The sequence below is a fragment of the Hypanus sabinus genome, chromosome 1 (assembly GCF_030144855.1).
Source record: "Hypanus sabinus isolate sHypSab1 chromosome 1, sHypSab1.hap1, whole genome shotgun sequence".
Lineage (NCBI taxonomy): Eukaryota > Metazoa > Chordata > Chondrichthyes > Myliobatiformes > Dasyatidae > Hypanus > Hypanus sabinus.
This window is the reverse complement of record NC_082706.1, coordinates 7,591,758-7,608,510: the sequence shown is the minus strand read 5'-3', so window position 1 is coordinate 7,608,510 and position 16,753 is coordinate 7,591,758. Positions and strand designations below refer to the sequence as shown.

Here is a 16,753-nt window from a genome sequence, read left to right as displayed (position 1 = left end):
AACTTACTGCCCTCTATTGTCTTGTTTACTAATTATTGTATTGCCCTGCACTATTTTGTGCACTTTATGTCATCCTGGGCAGGTCTGTAATCTAGTGCAGTTTTTTAATGATGTTTTACGTAGTCTAGTGTAGCCTTGTGCTGTCTCACATAGTCTAGTGTAGTTTTGTGTTGTTTCATGTAGCACCAGGGTCCTGGAGGAATGTTGTTTTGTTTTTACTGTGTACTGTACCAGCAGCTTATGGTTGAAATGACAATAAAAGCAACTTGAACTTGGTGTAGGGTGGTACAACACAGTGCGATGCACATCTGGCTCCTACCTCAGGCCAGAAGTCCTGCGGGAACCTTTCCTTCTCCATCATACTGTTGCCTTCCAGATGTGCATTGTGAACCTCCTTGCCCAGCACCTCCTTGAACCCTTGGACTGGACAGAAGCAGGCAGAAAGGCGGTCAGCTCGAACAAGGGTGGAGGGTCTCAGCAACCAACCCGCGCAGGGACTCCCCAAGCCCGGAGAGACCGGACGACACTGGAGAACAGCGGGCATCGGGGAGGGTGGTGGTTGGAACCCCAATACTGGCAGTCTCAATCACGGGCAAGAGTCTCGGACAGTTGCAGGTGTCACAGAGAAGTAAACAGACCCTTCGGCCCATTTAATCTATACCAACCATCAGCCCCCAATTTATTAACACTGATCCCATTTTTATCCTCCCCACATTCCTGTCTTCTTCCCCCAGATTGCCCCCACCCACCTAGGCACTGGGGGGGGGGGTCATTTACACTGGTCAATTTTTCTCCGCTAACTTGCATTACTCTGGGATGTGGTAGGACCCAGGAGAAACCTACATGGTCACAGGGAGAACATGCAAACTCCACGCTGACAGCGAGAGAGGTCAGGATGGACACCGGGTGCCTGGGGCCGTGAGGAAGTGGCTCTCTCCTCTGCACCACTGTGCTGTCCACTCCCCTCCGGTCCAGGACAGGGTGAGGTTTCCCAATCTCTCTCAGTCAGTTATTCAGGATTGGCCACAGTCAGTGCGGCTCTATCACACCTCGGAGTTCCAGTATTACCTGTCAGGAGATTGTCCTGGGGGGGGGAAGAGAGGGGTGGGGGGAAGAAAAGAGGGGTGGAAGAGAGGGGGAAAGAGATGGGGAAGAGAGAGAGGGGGTGGAAGAGGGGAGGAAGGGAGAAAATCACACAGGGAGAGTGATTCGAGGGCAGAGTATAAAATTATAAACATTACCTTTGAAGTCGAACTGGAGAACAGATTGAACAGATTCGTGTAGGAAGTACATGCTGCCCAGGGCCTGGGGAAGAGGAAGGGCAGAGAGATGAGGAAACAGGGAACAGGTTGTTTGTGTGAAGGAGGGGAGCTGGATGAACGTCCCTCAGTGTGACACGTGTATCCCCCAGACTTCTGCAGGAACTCATGGCACCCTGGGGGACAACTGCCCTAGGGGCCTTTGGGAGTTACGTCCTCTGGGTCTTCCGACCAGATCCTGTGCTCCACGTCCTGACAGAGAACACAGAACGGGAGCAGGCCCCTCGCTTCACCAGGTGGTAATGGAGCAGCCCAACCGGCAATCCAATCAAACCTATCTCTTCTACCTGCACAACATCCACATTATTCCACTCTCTGAACACTCATGTGCCCCTTAAATGCCCCCATCATAAATTTGCCTCCAGCACCACTTACAGACACGCTGAAAAGGTAAAAGAACTTCCCCACACATCTCCTTTACTTACTCCTCCTCACCTTAAATGCACGCCGCCTGGCATTAGAAACTTAGACAGCTCACGAGATGCCTATTCTCTCTATGCTTCCGATAACCTTACAAACCTTTACCGGGTCTCCTCTCAGCCTCTGATCTTGAACCGTTCCCTCCCGCACCAGAATGAGAGACCGACCAGAGGCTGGTCAGTCAGAGACACAGATTGATACCGGTTTGACAGGCAGGCTGTGAGGAAATTCTTGCTCAACCTGTATATAAGAATTACATTCCTACCGAACAGAGACAGGCTGCTCAGCCCATCTCGTCCCTGATGGAAAACCTCCCATCTCATCTATTCCCATTGAGGGGAGTGCTGTCACTCAGAGGGCGTTGCGAGTGTGGAAGGAACCGCCAGTGGAGGCGCTGGATACACGCTTGACATACGTACATGGATGGGAGGGGTACAGAGGGCTCTGATCTGGGTGCAAGGGGGACTAGGCAGAAGATCAGTTGGTACGACTAAGATGGGCCAAAGGGCTCTGTCACTCACTTTGCTGTCATTTGGCTCAGATCCAAGGATTCCCAAACTGTATTGTGCCATGGACCCCTACCGTTAACCAAAGGGGGGGGGGTCTGTGGACCCCAGGCTGGGAAACTCTGATGCAAAGCATTTTAGATGTTATTAAATCTACTTGCCTCGATCACTTCCTCTACCAGCACCCTGGCAGCCCATTCCACACACCCACCGGTCTCTCTGTAAAAACCATGCCTCCTGACGTTTTGACTAGAATGTAAAAGCAAGGATGTGACTTTGAAAGGCTCTGGTGAGGCTTCCCCTGCTTTGGACCTTGGGACCCTAAGGATGAGCTGAAACTGGAAAGGAGGTTCTCGAAAATGATTCAGGATTGAAAGGCTTATTGTATGATGAGCATTTCATGGCTCTTGGGGCCTGTACTCACTGGAATTCAGAAGAGTGAGGAGGGATCTCACTGAATCTGGACAGAGTGGACGTGGAGAGGTGGTGGTGGAGTCTAAGACCCGAGGGATGTCTTCGGAGTGAGGAAAGTCCATTTCGAGTGGAGATGAGGGGGGATCTCACTGAAACCTATTGAATCTGGACAGAGTGGACGTGGAGAGGTGGTGGTGGAGTCTAAGACCTGAGGGATGTCCTCAGAGTGAGGAAAGTCCATTTCGAATGGAGATTTCTTCAGCCAGGCAGTGGTGAATCTGTGGAATTTGGTGCCACAAGTGGCCGTGGAGACCAAGGCATTGGGTATATTTAAAGCAGAAGCTGATAGTTTCTTGATTAGCCAGGACATGAAGGGATACGGAGAGAAGGCAGGAGATTGGGGCTGAGAGGAAAATGGATCAGCCATGATGAAATGATGGAGCAGACTCGATGGGCCAAATGATCTATTCTGCTCCTGTGGTCTTATGAACAGACTCCCTAAACTTTCCTCCAATCACCTTAAAATTATGCCCTTTCATATTAGCCATTTCCACCCTGGGAAAAGGCTGTCTACACAATCTCTGACTCTCATCATCATGCATACCTCCATCTCAGCCTCCTTCGCTCAACCTATCCCCATAATGCTCTCTCTAATCCAGGCAGCATCCTGGTCAATCTCCTCTGCAGCCTCTCTAATCCAGGCAGCATCCTGGTCAATCTCCTCTGCAGCCTCTCTAATCCAGGGAGCATCCCGGTAAATCTCCTCTGCACCCTCTCTAATCCAGGCAGCAACCTGGTCAATCTCCTCTGTACCCTCTCTAATCCAGGGAGCATCCCGGTAAATCTCCTCTGCACCCTCTCTAATCCAGGCAGTGTCCTGGTAAATCTCCTCTGCAGCCTCTCTAATCCAGGCAGCAACCTGGTCAATCTCCTCTGCACCCTCTCTAATCCAGGAAGCATCCCGGTAAATCTCCTCTGCACCCTCTCTAATCCAGGCAGCAACCTGGTGAATCTCCTCTGCACCCTCTCTAATCCAGGCAGCATCCTGGTAAATCTCCTCTGCACCCTCTCTAATCCAAGCAGCGTATTGGTAAATCTCCTATGCACCCTCTCTAATCCAGGCAGCGTCCTGGTAAATCTCCTCTGCACCCTCTCTAATCCAAGCAGCGTATTGGTAAATCTCCTATGCACCCTCTCTAATCCAGGCAGCATCCTGCTAAATCTCCTCTGCACCCTCTCTAATCCAGGTAGCATCCTGGCAAATCTCCTCTGCACCCTCTCTAATCCAGACAGCATCCTGGTAAATCTCCTCTGCACTCTCTCTAATCCAGGCAGCGTACTGGTAAATCTCCTATGCACCCCCTCTAATCCAGGCAGCGTCCTGGTAAATCTCCTCTGCACCCTCTCTAATCCAGGTAGCATCCTGGTAAATCTCCTCTGCACCCTCTCTAATCCAGGAAGCATCCAGGTAAATCTCCTCTGCACCCTCTCTAATACAGGGAGCATCCTGGTAAATCCCTTCTGCACCCTCTCTAATCCAGGAAGTGTCCTGGTAAATCTCCTCTGCACCCTCTCTCATCCAGGCAGCATCCTGGTCAATCTGCTCTGCACCCTCTCTAATCCAGGCAGTATCCTGGTCAATCTCCTCTGCACCCTCTCTAATCCAGGCAGCGTCCTGGTAAATCTCCTCTGCACCCTCTCTAATCCAGGCAGCATCCTGGTCAATCTCCTCTGCACCCTCTCTAATCCAGGCAGCATCCTGGTAAATCCCCTCTGCACCCTCTCTAACCCAGGCAGTGTCCTGGTAAATCTCCTCCTCGCTAAAGCTTCCACATCCTTCTTAGACCGAAGGGACTAAATCTGCTAAAATGGTGCGAGTCTGCAGGGAGTGTTATTGGTTTAATATGTACCTATGTCCGAATTGGACTGCACTATATTAGTTTAATAGTTAACAAGAGTTTAAGGTTCGATACAGTGGCTGGCTGTGCCAACTTGGTACCAGAATGAAGACTGGGCAGGTCATGCTGGACACACTGACCTGAGAGGTCAGCCTCACTGCAGACCGCCTGTCGCGGGTGGGTCAGTCCAATCCAGTCGAAGCAGTAGCCTTCAGCACTGGGCTCTCCCCCCACCCCCAGTGCAATGACCAGTGACCCAAAGTCAGATTCACAACCACACCCCCCACCCCATCACCCCTGACTCGGAGAATCCTCAGTTCCGTGAATTTTCACCCACCACTCACGTGTTCCGATGCAAAACTCTCTCCCGTGTTCGGAAGTCATTAATCAAACACTCAAACCGTGCACAGTTCAGTGAGCACCTATTGACTCATAAACGATTATACATCAAAATCCCATTTTTCCAGGGTGGGTGGGGAGGGGGGGGGGGGGAAGAGTCATCAGTGAAGGGCTCAAAGAATAACTGGCCAAGTTTCACAGACAAATGGGGAATCAATCAGAACTCACACTGGGCCTGGGATTCAAGGGAGATTCTGGCATTTTGTGCCATTTTTAATTGCCAGTATCTGTCTGACACACGTAGAGCTGTCCGAAGATTGAATTCATTATATAAAAATGTGAGGATCAATAATTTTAATCAATTTATTAACTTTCTCTCTCAGCTGCGAAGCAAATAGGTTTGGAATGAGGAAGCTGCGATTACTTAAACCTCGTCTTGTACCACCTAGAGGAGAGGATTCTGCTGGGGGGAGATGCACTGAGCAACGTCTGAGGCACGTTCTGCGCCCTCAACCTCTCCTACCGAGGCCTGGACCTTTGGCCAATCCCTGCACTCATGTCTGGGAGAACAACTGGCCAGGTTTCTCCCAAACGTCTGACTGTCCCGATGAAGGGTTTCAGCCCGGAATGTTGACTCTCCCACCAGGGAAACCGAAGGCCAATGTCTATGGATCTGAATCGGCTGGAGGCCGCGTGGTGGTGGGGGGGGGGGGGGGGGGGGGGAGGCCTGTCCCGTGGTTAGGGGATTGCGTATGTGTGTGGGTGGGTGGGAGGGAGAGGGAAAATGGGGCTCATTTTGCCACTGTTTTGGTTGTTCTGCCCAGCATGGTGGGCATGCTATGTTGGTGCCAGGGTGTGTGGTGAAATTTGTGGGCTGCCCCCAGCACCTCCTTAGGTCTGCGTTGGTTGTTAAAGTAAACGATATACTTCACCATATGTTTCGACGTACACATGACAAATGAATGAATGCAATCTATTTAAGTGTCTGTCTAACTGCCTCTGAAACATGGTGATTGTTTCGAATTCTACCAACTGCTCAGGCAGCAAGTTCCACTTCTCACTTAAAAAAATCCTTATCCCTCCTTTAAATCTTCCTCTTCTTACATCAAATCTACACTCAGTGGCCACTTTATTAGGTACACCTGCTCGCTAATGCAAATATCTAATCAGCCAATCATATGGCAGCAACTCAATGCATAAAAGCATGCAGACATGGTCGAGAAGTTCAGTTGTTGTTCAGACCAAACATCAGAAATGGGGAAGAAATGTGATCTAAGTGACTTTGACTGTGGGATGATTGTTGGTGCCAGACTGGGTGGTTTGAGTATCTCTTGATCTCCTGGGATTTTCACACACAACAGTCTCTAGAGTTTACAGAGAATGGTGTGAAAAACAAAAAAAAAGCATTCAATGGGTGAAAACACCTTGTTAACGAGAGAGGTCGGAGAACGGCCAGACTGGTTCAAGCTGATAGGAAGGCGACAGTAACTTAAATGTTACAACAGTGTGCAGAAGAGCATCTCTGAATGCACAACACATAGAACTGCGAAGTGGATGGGCTACAGCAGAAGACCACGAACGTACACTCAGTGTACGCCGTCTTGTATACCCTGTCCTGTGGGTACTTCAGCAGCCGGGACGCTTGGCTTTTAATCGCCGGCCTCTCTGGAAGTTCAGGAAGTGGAGAGACGCTCTCAGTCTCAAACTTAGCAAAAAGATTTGAGAAATCTGATTACTCCGGGAGTGTTGACCCCCAGAGACAGAACGTACATTTCACGATTACGTAACACATGAATTCTCCCTCCACTCTGGACCACCCGTCACTCTCTGTGCGTCCAATCTCACTCCTGAGTGAGTTTAGAGTCAGATTTATTTATCACACCTACACCAAAGTCTACAGTGTAATGCATCATTAGAGTTAGCGACCTACACAACCTAATGGTGTGCTGGGGGGCAGCCCACAAGAGTCACCTCACATTCTGGCGCCAGTAGGCTACAGCCGCCCTGCGCAGGAGGAACTCAGCAGGTCAACATCTCCTGTGGAGGGAGGGGAAGGAATCGTCAATGTACGGGTTTCCTCGCACAGTCTGAAGATGTACCGGTTGGTGGGTTAATTAGTCATTGGAAATTGCCCCGTGATTAGGCGAGGGTTAAATGGGGGGGGGGGTTGCTGGGCTGCACGGCTCGAAGGGTCTGTTCCACACCGTATCCCAATAAATAAATGACAACAGCAAGAGGTCAACACAAGCGAAACAAGCCCCTTTCCTCCCTCCTGCCCTGGGCTTCCAGCCTCCAGTGTATCGTCTCTTCACAGTGGGGTAAGAGCAGCCTTTCCAAGTTTTTGTATCTACCGCCCCGATGGAGGCAGAACGCCTGGGGTGAGAGGTCGCTGACTACACCGAGGCAGCGAGAAGCATTGGCAGAGTCCATTCGGGGAGGTCCACACCTCTCTGCAGTTACTTCTGGCCGCAGGCAGAGCCGTTGCCCACCGCAGGGCGGCTCTCTGCGGTACCTCTGTGAAAACTGGGGTCTGTGGGGTTTCATGGTGAATGGTGCAGGGGCTGAAGGGGTTAACTCATGAGGCTGGGAATGCACAGACCCACTGGTGCTCTGCGAAGCCGGAGAGGGAGTCTATGAAAAGGGATTGGCCTCCAGTAGTTGGAATTAGGACAAGTGGGGTGAAGTCTTAAAATGATCACCAGCTGTTCAGGGGTAAAAACCCATTCCCACTCCTCCCCCCATATCAGAGATCTCCGGTGCCTGCACTCATTTCTGTATGACACAAGACGTGGGGGGAGAGTTGGTTCGATGTCCATCCCGAGACCTGAATGCATTTACTCCAACCCTGGTCCTGTTTTGGGTAAGCTGCCATTCGCAGGTCAGCCACCAGATGGCAGCCTATCACCAGAAACCAGGTACCTGCTTCTCTCACTCACACACACAGACACACACACACACACACACACACACACACACACACACACACACACACTCATACACACACACACACACAGACACACACTCATACACACACACACACACACACGCACTCATACATACACACACACACACACACACTCATACACACACACACTCATACACACACACATACACACACTCATACACACACTCACACACACACACACTCATACACACACACACACTCATACACACACACACACTCTCACACACTCATACACACACACACACACAGACACACACACACACACTCATACACACACACACACATACTCACACACACACTCATACACACACACACACACAGACACACACAGACATACACACACACACACACAGACACACACAGACATACACACACACACTCATACACACACACACACACATACTCACACACACACTCATACACTCACACACACTGGAAGAACTCAGCAGGTCAGGCGGCATTTATGGAGGCGAATAAACAGCCAATGTTTCAGGCCGAGACCCCTCATCGGGACTGGATCAGGACGATCTTCATCGTCAGTCCTGAGTTTATCTACCTATTGAGATACATCGCAGAACAGGCCCTTCCAGACCTGTGAGCTGTAGTGCCCACCGAACACTAACAGGACAATTTACGATGATCAATTAACCCGCCAACTGGTATGTCTCTGGACTGTGGGAGGAACCTGGAGCACCCAGAGGAAACCCATGCACTCAGGGGAATGACGTATAAACGTCTTCCAGAAGACGGTGGATTCCAACGCCCCGAGCTGTAACAGCGTTGCACTAGTCGCCATGTTACCATGGAAACATATTCTTGAACGGATTTCTCAATCTGTTTCACTTCGACCCTTGCACCTTACTTATCTGCCTGCATAACGCATCGCTGGACCTGGACCTGTGAATGATTTGTCAATGACACAAACAAAGGTTCTTGTCAGGTCAGGTACAGGAGGCAATAATTGACCAATGACACTGGGCAACAACAGTTCTGCTTCCTGAATACTCTTCAGTGTATCCTATGGATTTTGGGCTGCTGATCATGAAAATCACCATGAAGTTTACTGAAAGTTTTCGTTGAAAGTTTTCTTGGCAACTACAGAACACCGAACTATGTGCAGCTGGTTGAAAACATGTTTCAAGCTTTCAATACCATGAAGTGCAACATGTCACTAAAGGTTCATTTTCTGTATTTAGACTTCTTCTCTGAAAATCTTGACAAGTGAAACGTTCCACCAGGACATTGCAGTCATGGAGAAACCGTGTCAGGGCAACTGGAATCCATCAGTGCTGGCTGATTATTGTTGGACACTTCAGTGTCACCTCAGACACTGAGTACAAATGAAAATCATCAACAAAACATTTTTAGCTTAGTTGAACTATTGCAAAGCATCAGTAATTAAACACTTTATATTTAATAAAAGTTAATTTCTTGTCTCTCCAAATCCCTACATGTTACAGTCTGTAATTCTAGTTGCATTCAGCTTCAATGGTCTGTCATAAACAAATATGATTTCTGAGGAAACAAAACTGAAAAAAAATTTGCTGTCCAGTGTCCTGAACAGACAGCTGAGTGATTAACAGCAATCCCAGCTGACACCAGGAGATCTGACTCGATCGACACGGACTCACCGTGAAACGGCTGGGAGCAGAGAAATGCTCGTCGAGGTACACACGCACTCTGTCGTACTGTCGCATCTCCTCACTGGACAGAATACCACTGTGTGGAGACAAAGCAAGTCTGAATTATCACAACGTGCAGAGGGCCCATCGACACAGGCAAACACCCCTCCCCTTCCATATTCCCTCCTGTAACGTATTCTCCCCATGTTCCCATCATCTCTCTCCGGATTCTAATAGGGAATTAATTCCCAACCCACATGTCACTGTGATGTGGGAGGAAACTGGATTATCCAGGGCAGGGGTCGGCAACCCGCAGCTCCGGAGCCGCATGCGCCTCTTTGATCTCTGTGCTGCGGCTCCCCGTGGTTTGTAGGTTTTTGAAATGTAATTCGAAATTTGAAGATTATGGTGATCTTGTACAATCTAAATAAAACGTTGTGGCGACCCCATTTCCTGGCACATCCGAACCGGCTCACAATTAGCCACCGTTCCGGCTCTGGGAGATAGCCTACGGGGGGTTTGTGAGTACGTGTCTTTTGGAGCATCCGTGCCCACGGGGGGGCGGGTTGAGGGAGGCTTTAAAGCAAGGCTGTTTAGTTCAAATAAAGTTATCTTTGACTGCAGTGTCGTTATTTCAGCGCTGTGTGTAGTGCTACACCGCTACAACGTGTTTTTTATCGCTATTAATATACATCACCACTGCCAATGCCTGACACCCGCCAGTGCGCGCTTTCTTTCAATTCTTCGATCCAAGGTAGGCTACCTATGGAGTAACCTTCAACCCAACGTCTTTTTTTCGGAGTTCAAAATGTTTTTGTTGCATGCAGAAATGTAATTTCGTTTTCTCTGCAGGAGTTCATCAATTTCATAAATGCAACACATTATAGTTTGTTTATACATAGCATAAATGCAAAAAAAACCCGTTGTATGCAGTGTTATTTCATTTTAAATGTCAAACGGGTTTTGCGGCTTCCAGTGTTTTCTTTTCTGTGGGAAATGGGTCCATATGGCTCTTTCAGTGGTAAACGTTGCCGACCCCTGATCCAGGGAAAACCTACACATTCACAGGGAGAGCATGCAAACTCCACATAGACAGTGTCGGAGATCGGGATTGAACCTGGGACTTGAGGCAATTACTCTACAGGACAGTGCAAAAATCTCTGGCACATATATACAGCTAGTGTGTCTGAGACTTCTGCACAGTACTGCAGTAATTTTATGTATTGCCACACAACAAGAACAAATTTCATGACATACATGAGTGACGACAAACCTGATTCTGATCTGGGTCTCTATTGTGGACTGAGAGTGGGAAGGGGGCAGGGAAAGGGGAATCATGGTTTGGAAAAGGGGAAGGGAGAGGGAAACACCAGAGAGACATTCTGTAATGATTAATAAACCAACTGTTTGGAATTAAATGAGCTTGCCTGGCATCTCAGGGCTGGATGTGTCAGTATCCATGACACCCTGTGGCACTGCTCCACTGCCACCTGTCCCACACCCCTCCTGCGACTCCCCACCCTCGCCATTCCCAACATCCTTTGCTCCCGCCAGATTTACAAACTTGTTCTCCACTCCACATTGACAAACACAGTTCTGTGCAAAGTTCTTAGGCACCTTAGCGATATATATGTGCTGAGGACTTTTGCACGGTACCGTACCCGCTGCTGCCTCAGCCACACTGGGCACTGGACAGTCTCCAACACCCTCGACACAAGAGAAAGTCAAGAGGCTGGCAGATGATGGAGATCAGAAATAAAAACAGAAAATGCATTAAACGCTTGGCAGGTCAAGCTGCATTCGCGGAGAGAGAGACAACAATCGGTGTAGTGGAGCTGAGAGCTGATAAACGGTCCCAGCTTTGAACTAGTAACCATTTCTCTTCCAGACCTGCTGAGTGCTGTCGGCATTTCCCAGTTTTATTCTCCACTTGTAATAACATCCACTCCTGAACTCCTGCCACAGGCAGTTCACATCAAAGGCAGATGGAAGACCATGGTCGCCCATGTCATACGACACGGCACGTAATGACGACGATTAATATCTTTCCTGTAGCAGGGCAACCAAGGACGGGGCAGTTACCCCATATTGGGGTAGTGGTCAGAACACAACGCTTTTCAGTATCGATGACCCGGTTCCATTCCCGCCGCTGCCTGTACGGAGTTCGTACGTTCTCCCCGTGACCCTGTGGGTTTCCTCCGGGCGCTCCGATTTCATCCCACAACTCAAAGGGCAACGTGTGGCACCTGCTTCCCCCCCCCCCACCCCCCGCCGATCAGGGGTCACGTGAAGCCGTGGGAGCAGGTGGTAGATGGTCGTATGAGTAGCCGGTGCAGATCACAAGTCCTGGTTATGTGACCACTGACGCCAGGCAGACAATCTCTGAAGAGGATTGATAATGGCTGGGGTCACTGGTTGATAGGTTAATTGGTCTTTGTAAATTGTCCCATGATTAGGTGAGAGTTAAACCTGGGGTGGTGTGAAGGTCTGGAGGAGCATATCCTGCTATATTTCAATAAACAAACAAAGAAGCCCTTTGTTCTCAGTGAGAATCACCTTCCCCCTCTCTCCTCAGTGAGAATCACCTTCCCTCTCTCCTCAGTGAGAATCCCCTTCCCCTCTCCTCAGTGAGAATCACCTTCCCCCTCTCTCTCCTCAGTGAGAATCCCCTTCCCCCCTCTCTCCTCAGTGAGAATCCCCTTCCCCTCTCCTCAGTGAGAATCCCCTTCCCCCCTCTCTCAGTGAGAATCCCCTTCCCCCTCTCTCAGTGAGAATCCCCTTCCCCCCTCTCCTCAGTGAGAATCACCTTCCCCCTCTCTCCTCAGTGAGAATCACCTTCCCTCTCTCTCCTCAGTGAGAATCCCCTTCCCCCTCTCTCAGTGAGAATCCCCTTCCCCCCTCTCCTCAGTGAGAATCCCCTTCCCCCCTCTCTGAGTGAGAATCCCCTTCCCCTCTCTCTCAGTGAGAATCACCTTCCCCCTCTCTCCTCAGTGAGAATCACCTTCCCTCTCTCTCCTCAGTGTGAATCACCTTCCCCCTCTCTCTCTCTCAGTGAGAATCACCTTCCCCCTCTCTCCTCAGTGAGAATCACCTTCCCCATCTCTCTCAGTGAGAATCACCTTCCCCCTCTCTCTCCTCAGTGAGAATCACCTTTCCCCCTCTCTCTCTCAGTGAGAATCCCCTTCCCCCCTCTTTCTCCTCAGTGAGAATCACCTTCCCCCCTCTCTCTCATTGAGAATCCCCTTCCCCCTCTCTCTCCTCAGTGAGAATCCCCTTCCCCCTCTCTCCTCAGTGAGAATCCCCTTCCCCCTCTCTCTCCTCAGTGAGAATCACCTTCCCCCTCTCTCCTCAGTGAGAATCACCTTCCCTCTCTCCTCAGTGAGAATCACCTTCCCCCTCTCTCTCCTCAGTGAGAATCACCTTCCCTCTCTCTCCTCAGTGAGAATCACTTTCCCTCTCTCCTCAGTGAGAATCACCTTCCCCCTCTCTCCTCAGTGAGAATCACCTTCCCCCTCTCTCTCCTCAGTGAGAATCACCTTCCCCCTCTCTCCTCAGTGAGAATCCCCTTCCCCTCTCTCTCAGTGAGAATCCCCTTCCCCCTCTCTCTCCTTAGTGAGAATCCCCTTCCCCCTCTCTCAGTGAGAATCACCTTCCCCCTCTCTCTCCTTAGTGAGAATCCCCTTCCCCTCTCTCTCAGTGAGAATCCCCTTCCCCTCTCTCTCAGTGAGAATCACCTTCCCCCTCTCTCCTCAGTGAGAATCACCTTCCCTCTCTCTCCTCAGTGAGAATCACCTTCCCCCTCTCTCTCTCTCAGTGAGAATCACCTTCCCCCTCTCTCCTCAGTGAGAATCACCTTCCCCATCTCTCTCAGTGAGAATCACCTTCCCCCTCTCTCTCCTCAGTGAGAATCACCTTTCCCCCTCTCTCTCTCAGTGAGAATCCCCTTCCCCCCTCTTTCTCCTCAGTGAGAATCACCTTCCCCCCTCTCTCTCAGAGAATCCCCTTCCCCCTCTCTCTCCTCAGTGAGAACCCCTTCCCCCTCTCTCTCCTCAGTGAGAATCCCCTTCCCCCTCTCTCTCCTCAGTGAGAATCACCTTCCCCCTCTCTCCTCAGTGAGAATCACCTTCCCTCTCTCCTCAGTGAGAATCACCTTCCCCCTCTCTCTCCTCAGTGAGAATCACCTTCCCTCTCTCTCCTCAGTGAGAATCACTTTCCCTCTCTCCTCAGTGAGAATCACCTTCCCCCTCTCTCCTCAGTGAGAATCACCTTCCCCCTCTCTCTCCTCAGTGAGAATCACCTTCCCCCTCTCTCCTCAGTGAGAATCCCCTTCCCCTCTCTCTCAGTGAGAATCCCCTTCCCCCTCTCTCTCCTTGAGAATCCCCTTCCCCCTCTCTCAGTGAGAATCACCTTCCCCCTCTCTCTCCTTAGTGAGAATCCCCTTCCCCTCTCTCTCAGTGAGAATCCCCTTTCCCCTCTCTCTCAGTGAGAATCCCCTTCCCCTCTCTCTCAGTGAGAATCACCTTCCCCCTCTCTCTCTCGGTGAGAATCCCCTTCCCCCTCTCTCTCCTTAGTGAGAATCCCCTTCCCCCCTCTCAGTGAGAATCCCCTTCCCCCTCTCTCCTCAGTGAGAATCCCCTTCCCCTCTCTCTCAGTGAGAATCACCTTCCCCCTCTCTCCTCAGTGAGAATCCCCTTCCCCCTCTCTCTCCTCAGTGAGAATCCCCTTCCCCTCTCTCTCCTCAGTGAGAATCCCCTTCCCCCTCTCTCTCCTCAGTGAGAATCACCTTCCCCCTCTCTCCTCAGTGAGAATCCCCTTCCCCTTTCTCTCAGTAAGAATCACCTTCTCCTCTCTCTCCTCAGTGAGAATCACCTTCCCCCTCTCCTCAGTGAGAATCCCCTTCCCCCTCTCTCAGTGAGAATCCCCTTCCCCCTCTCTCAGTGAGAATCCCCTTCCCCCTCTCTCCTCAGTGAGAATCCCCTTCCCCCTCTCTCCTCAGTGAGAATCCCCTTCCCCCCTCTCTCCTCAGTGAGAATCACCTTCCCCCCTCTCTCTCTCAGTGAGAATCCCCTTCCCCCCCTCTCTTCTCAGTGAGAATCCCCTTCCCCCTCTCTCCTCAGTGAGAATCCCCTTCCCCCGCTCTCTCCTCAGTGAGAATCCTCTTCCCCCCTCTCTCCTCAGTGAGAATCACCTTCCCCCCTCTCTCTCTCAGTGAGAATCCCCTTCCCCCTCTCTCCTCAGTGAGAATCCCCTTCCCCCTCTCTCCTCAGTGAGAATCCCCTTCCCCCCCTCTCTTCTCAGTGAGAATCACCTTCCCCCCTCTCTCTCTCTGTGAGAATCCCCTTTCCCCTCTCTCCTCAGTGAGAATCCCCTTCCCCTCTCTCTCAGTGAGAATCACCTTCCCCTCTCAGTGAGAATCCCCTTCCCCCCTCTCTCCTCAGTGAGAATCCCCTTCCCCTCTCTCTCAGTGAGAATCACCTTCCCCTCTCTCTCCTCAGTGAGAATCACCTTCCCCTCTCTCTCAGTGAGAATCACCTTCCCCCTCTCTCCTCAGTGAGAATCCCCTTCCCCTCTCTCTCAGTGAGAATCACCTTCCCCTCTCTCTCTCAGTGAGAATCACCTTCCCCTCTCTCTCCTCAATGAGAATCACCTTCCCCCCTCTCTGTGAGAATCCCCTTTCCTCTCTCTCCTCAGTGAGAATCCCCTTCCCCTCTCTCTCAGTGAGAATCACCTTCCCCACTCAGTGAGAATCCCCTTCCCCCCTCTCTCCTCAGTGAGAATCACCTTCCCCCCTCTCTGAGTGAGAATCACCTTCCCCCTCTCTCTCAGTGAGAATCCCCTTCCCCTCTCTCTCAGTGAGAATCACCTTCCCCCTCTCTCCCAGTGAGAATCACCTTCCCCCTCTCCTCAGTGAGAATCACCTTCCCCCTCTCCTCAGTGAGAACCCCCACCCCAATCTTCAACAGACTGGGTTACACACAGGTGATGAGGGATGACACCCCTCCCTTGGTTGCTCTGCTACAGGGAAGATATTCTTTATCATCTTTCATGCCGTGTCGTAGGAGGTGGGGGATCATGATCTTCCACCTGCCTTTTCACCCCCTTCACTCTGTTCATCTTCTTTTAGCTTTCCATGACCATGATTGTCCTTGGCAAGTCTTCCTACTGCAGTGATTTGCCATTGCCTTCTTGTGGGCAGTGTCTTTACAAGACGGGTGACCCCAGCCAATTTCAATACTCTTCAGAGATTGTCTGCCTGGCGTCAGTGGTCACATAACCAGGACTTGTGATCTGCACCAGCTGCTCGTACGACCATCCACCACCTGCTCCCATGGCTTCACGTGACCCTGATCGGGGGCTAAGCAGGTGCTACACATTGCCCGAGGGTGACCTGCAGACCAGCGGAGGGAAGGAGCACCTTACACCTCCCTTGGTAGAGACGCATCTCCACCCGACACCCTAAGACATTATTAGTTTGGAAACAGCACAGAAAAGATTTACATAGATGTTTCCAGACTTGAGGGTCTGAGTGAGGGGAGAGGTTAGACAGATTAAGATTTTATTCTTTAGAGTGCATGAGGTCATCATATGAAGGTAATAAAATCTTACCCTTCCCCCCTCCCGAGTTGAGGAATCATGAAGGTTTAAGGTGAGAGGGGAGAGATTTACTAGGAACTTGAGTGGCAAAATTTTTTATTATAATAAGGATGTCATCTGTGATGAATAACCTGCAAGAGGAAGTGACTGAGGCTGGTAGCCAGAAGGTGGTGAATCTGTGGAGGCCAAGGCATTGGCCATAGATTCTTGATTATTCAGGAAGTCAAAGGTTACAGGGAGAAGGCAGCAGAGTGGGGTTGAGAGAGATAATAGATCATCCTGTACAGAAAGGCGGAGCACACTCGATGGGCCAATGTTCCTCTTTCTGATGGTCTTAAGGATTGAGGTTCGTGTCCAGTTCTACAGAATCATGGACACCCACTCCCTTGGAGTGTCAGACACTCTGAGCCAATAGGCTGGTCCTGGACTTACTTCCACTTGGCATAATTTACTTATTATTATTTAATTATTTCTGGTTTTATTTTGCTATATTTCTACTCTATTCTTGTTTTCTGCAACTGTAATGAGACCCAATTTCTCTTGGGATCAATAAAGTCTGTCTGTCTATGTGAAGGTGCCATTCCACTGGGGCAGCAGCCTCGATGGGCCGAATGGCCTAATTCTGCTCCTTAAGGTACAGTAACAACATCTAAAAGCTGGTTGGACATGTGCATGG

At 50.4% G+C, this 16,753-nt stretch overlaps 1 protein-coding gene across 2 annotated transcripts in view; it reads right to left on the bottom strand.

Moving 5' to 3' along the window:
• The window catches only part of LOC132390969 (inositol polyphosphate-5-phosphatase A-like), a 74,846-nt gene that overhangs the window by 23,611 nt on the left and 34,482 nt on the right, over positions 1–16,753 (bottom strand). The window contains exons 4-6 of one of the 2 annotated variants that reach the window (XM_059963520.1): positions 9,493–9,580; positions 1,242–1,305; positions 320–423 (exon numbers count right to left, since the gene is read on the bottom strand). In XM_059963520.1, the coding sequence (XP_059819503.1) occupies positions 320–423; positions 1,242–1,305; positions 9,493–9,580 (256 nt within the window). The remainder of the gene's footprint in view (positions 1–319; positions 424–1,241; positions 1,306–9,492; positions 9,581–16,753) is intronic. The other variant, XM_059963529.1, reaches the window with a different exon arrangement.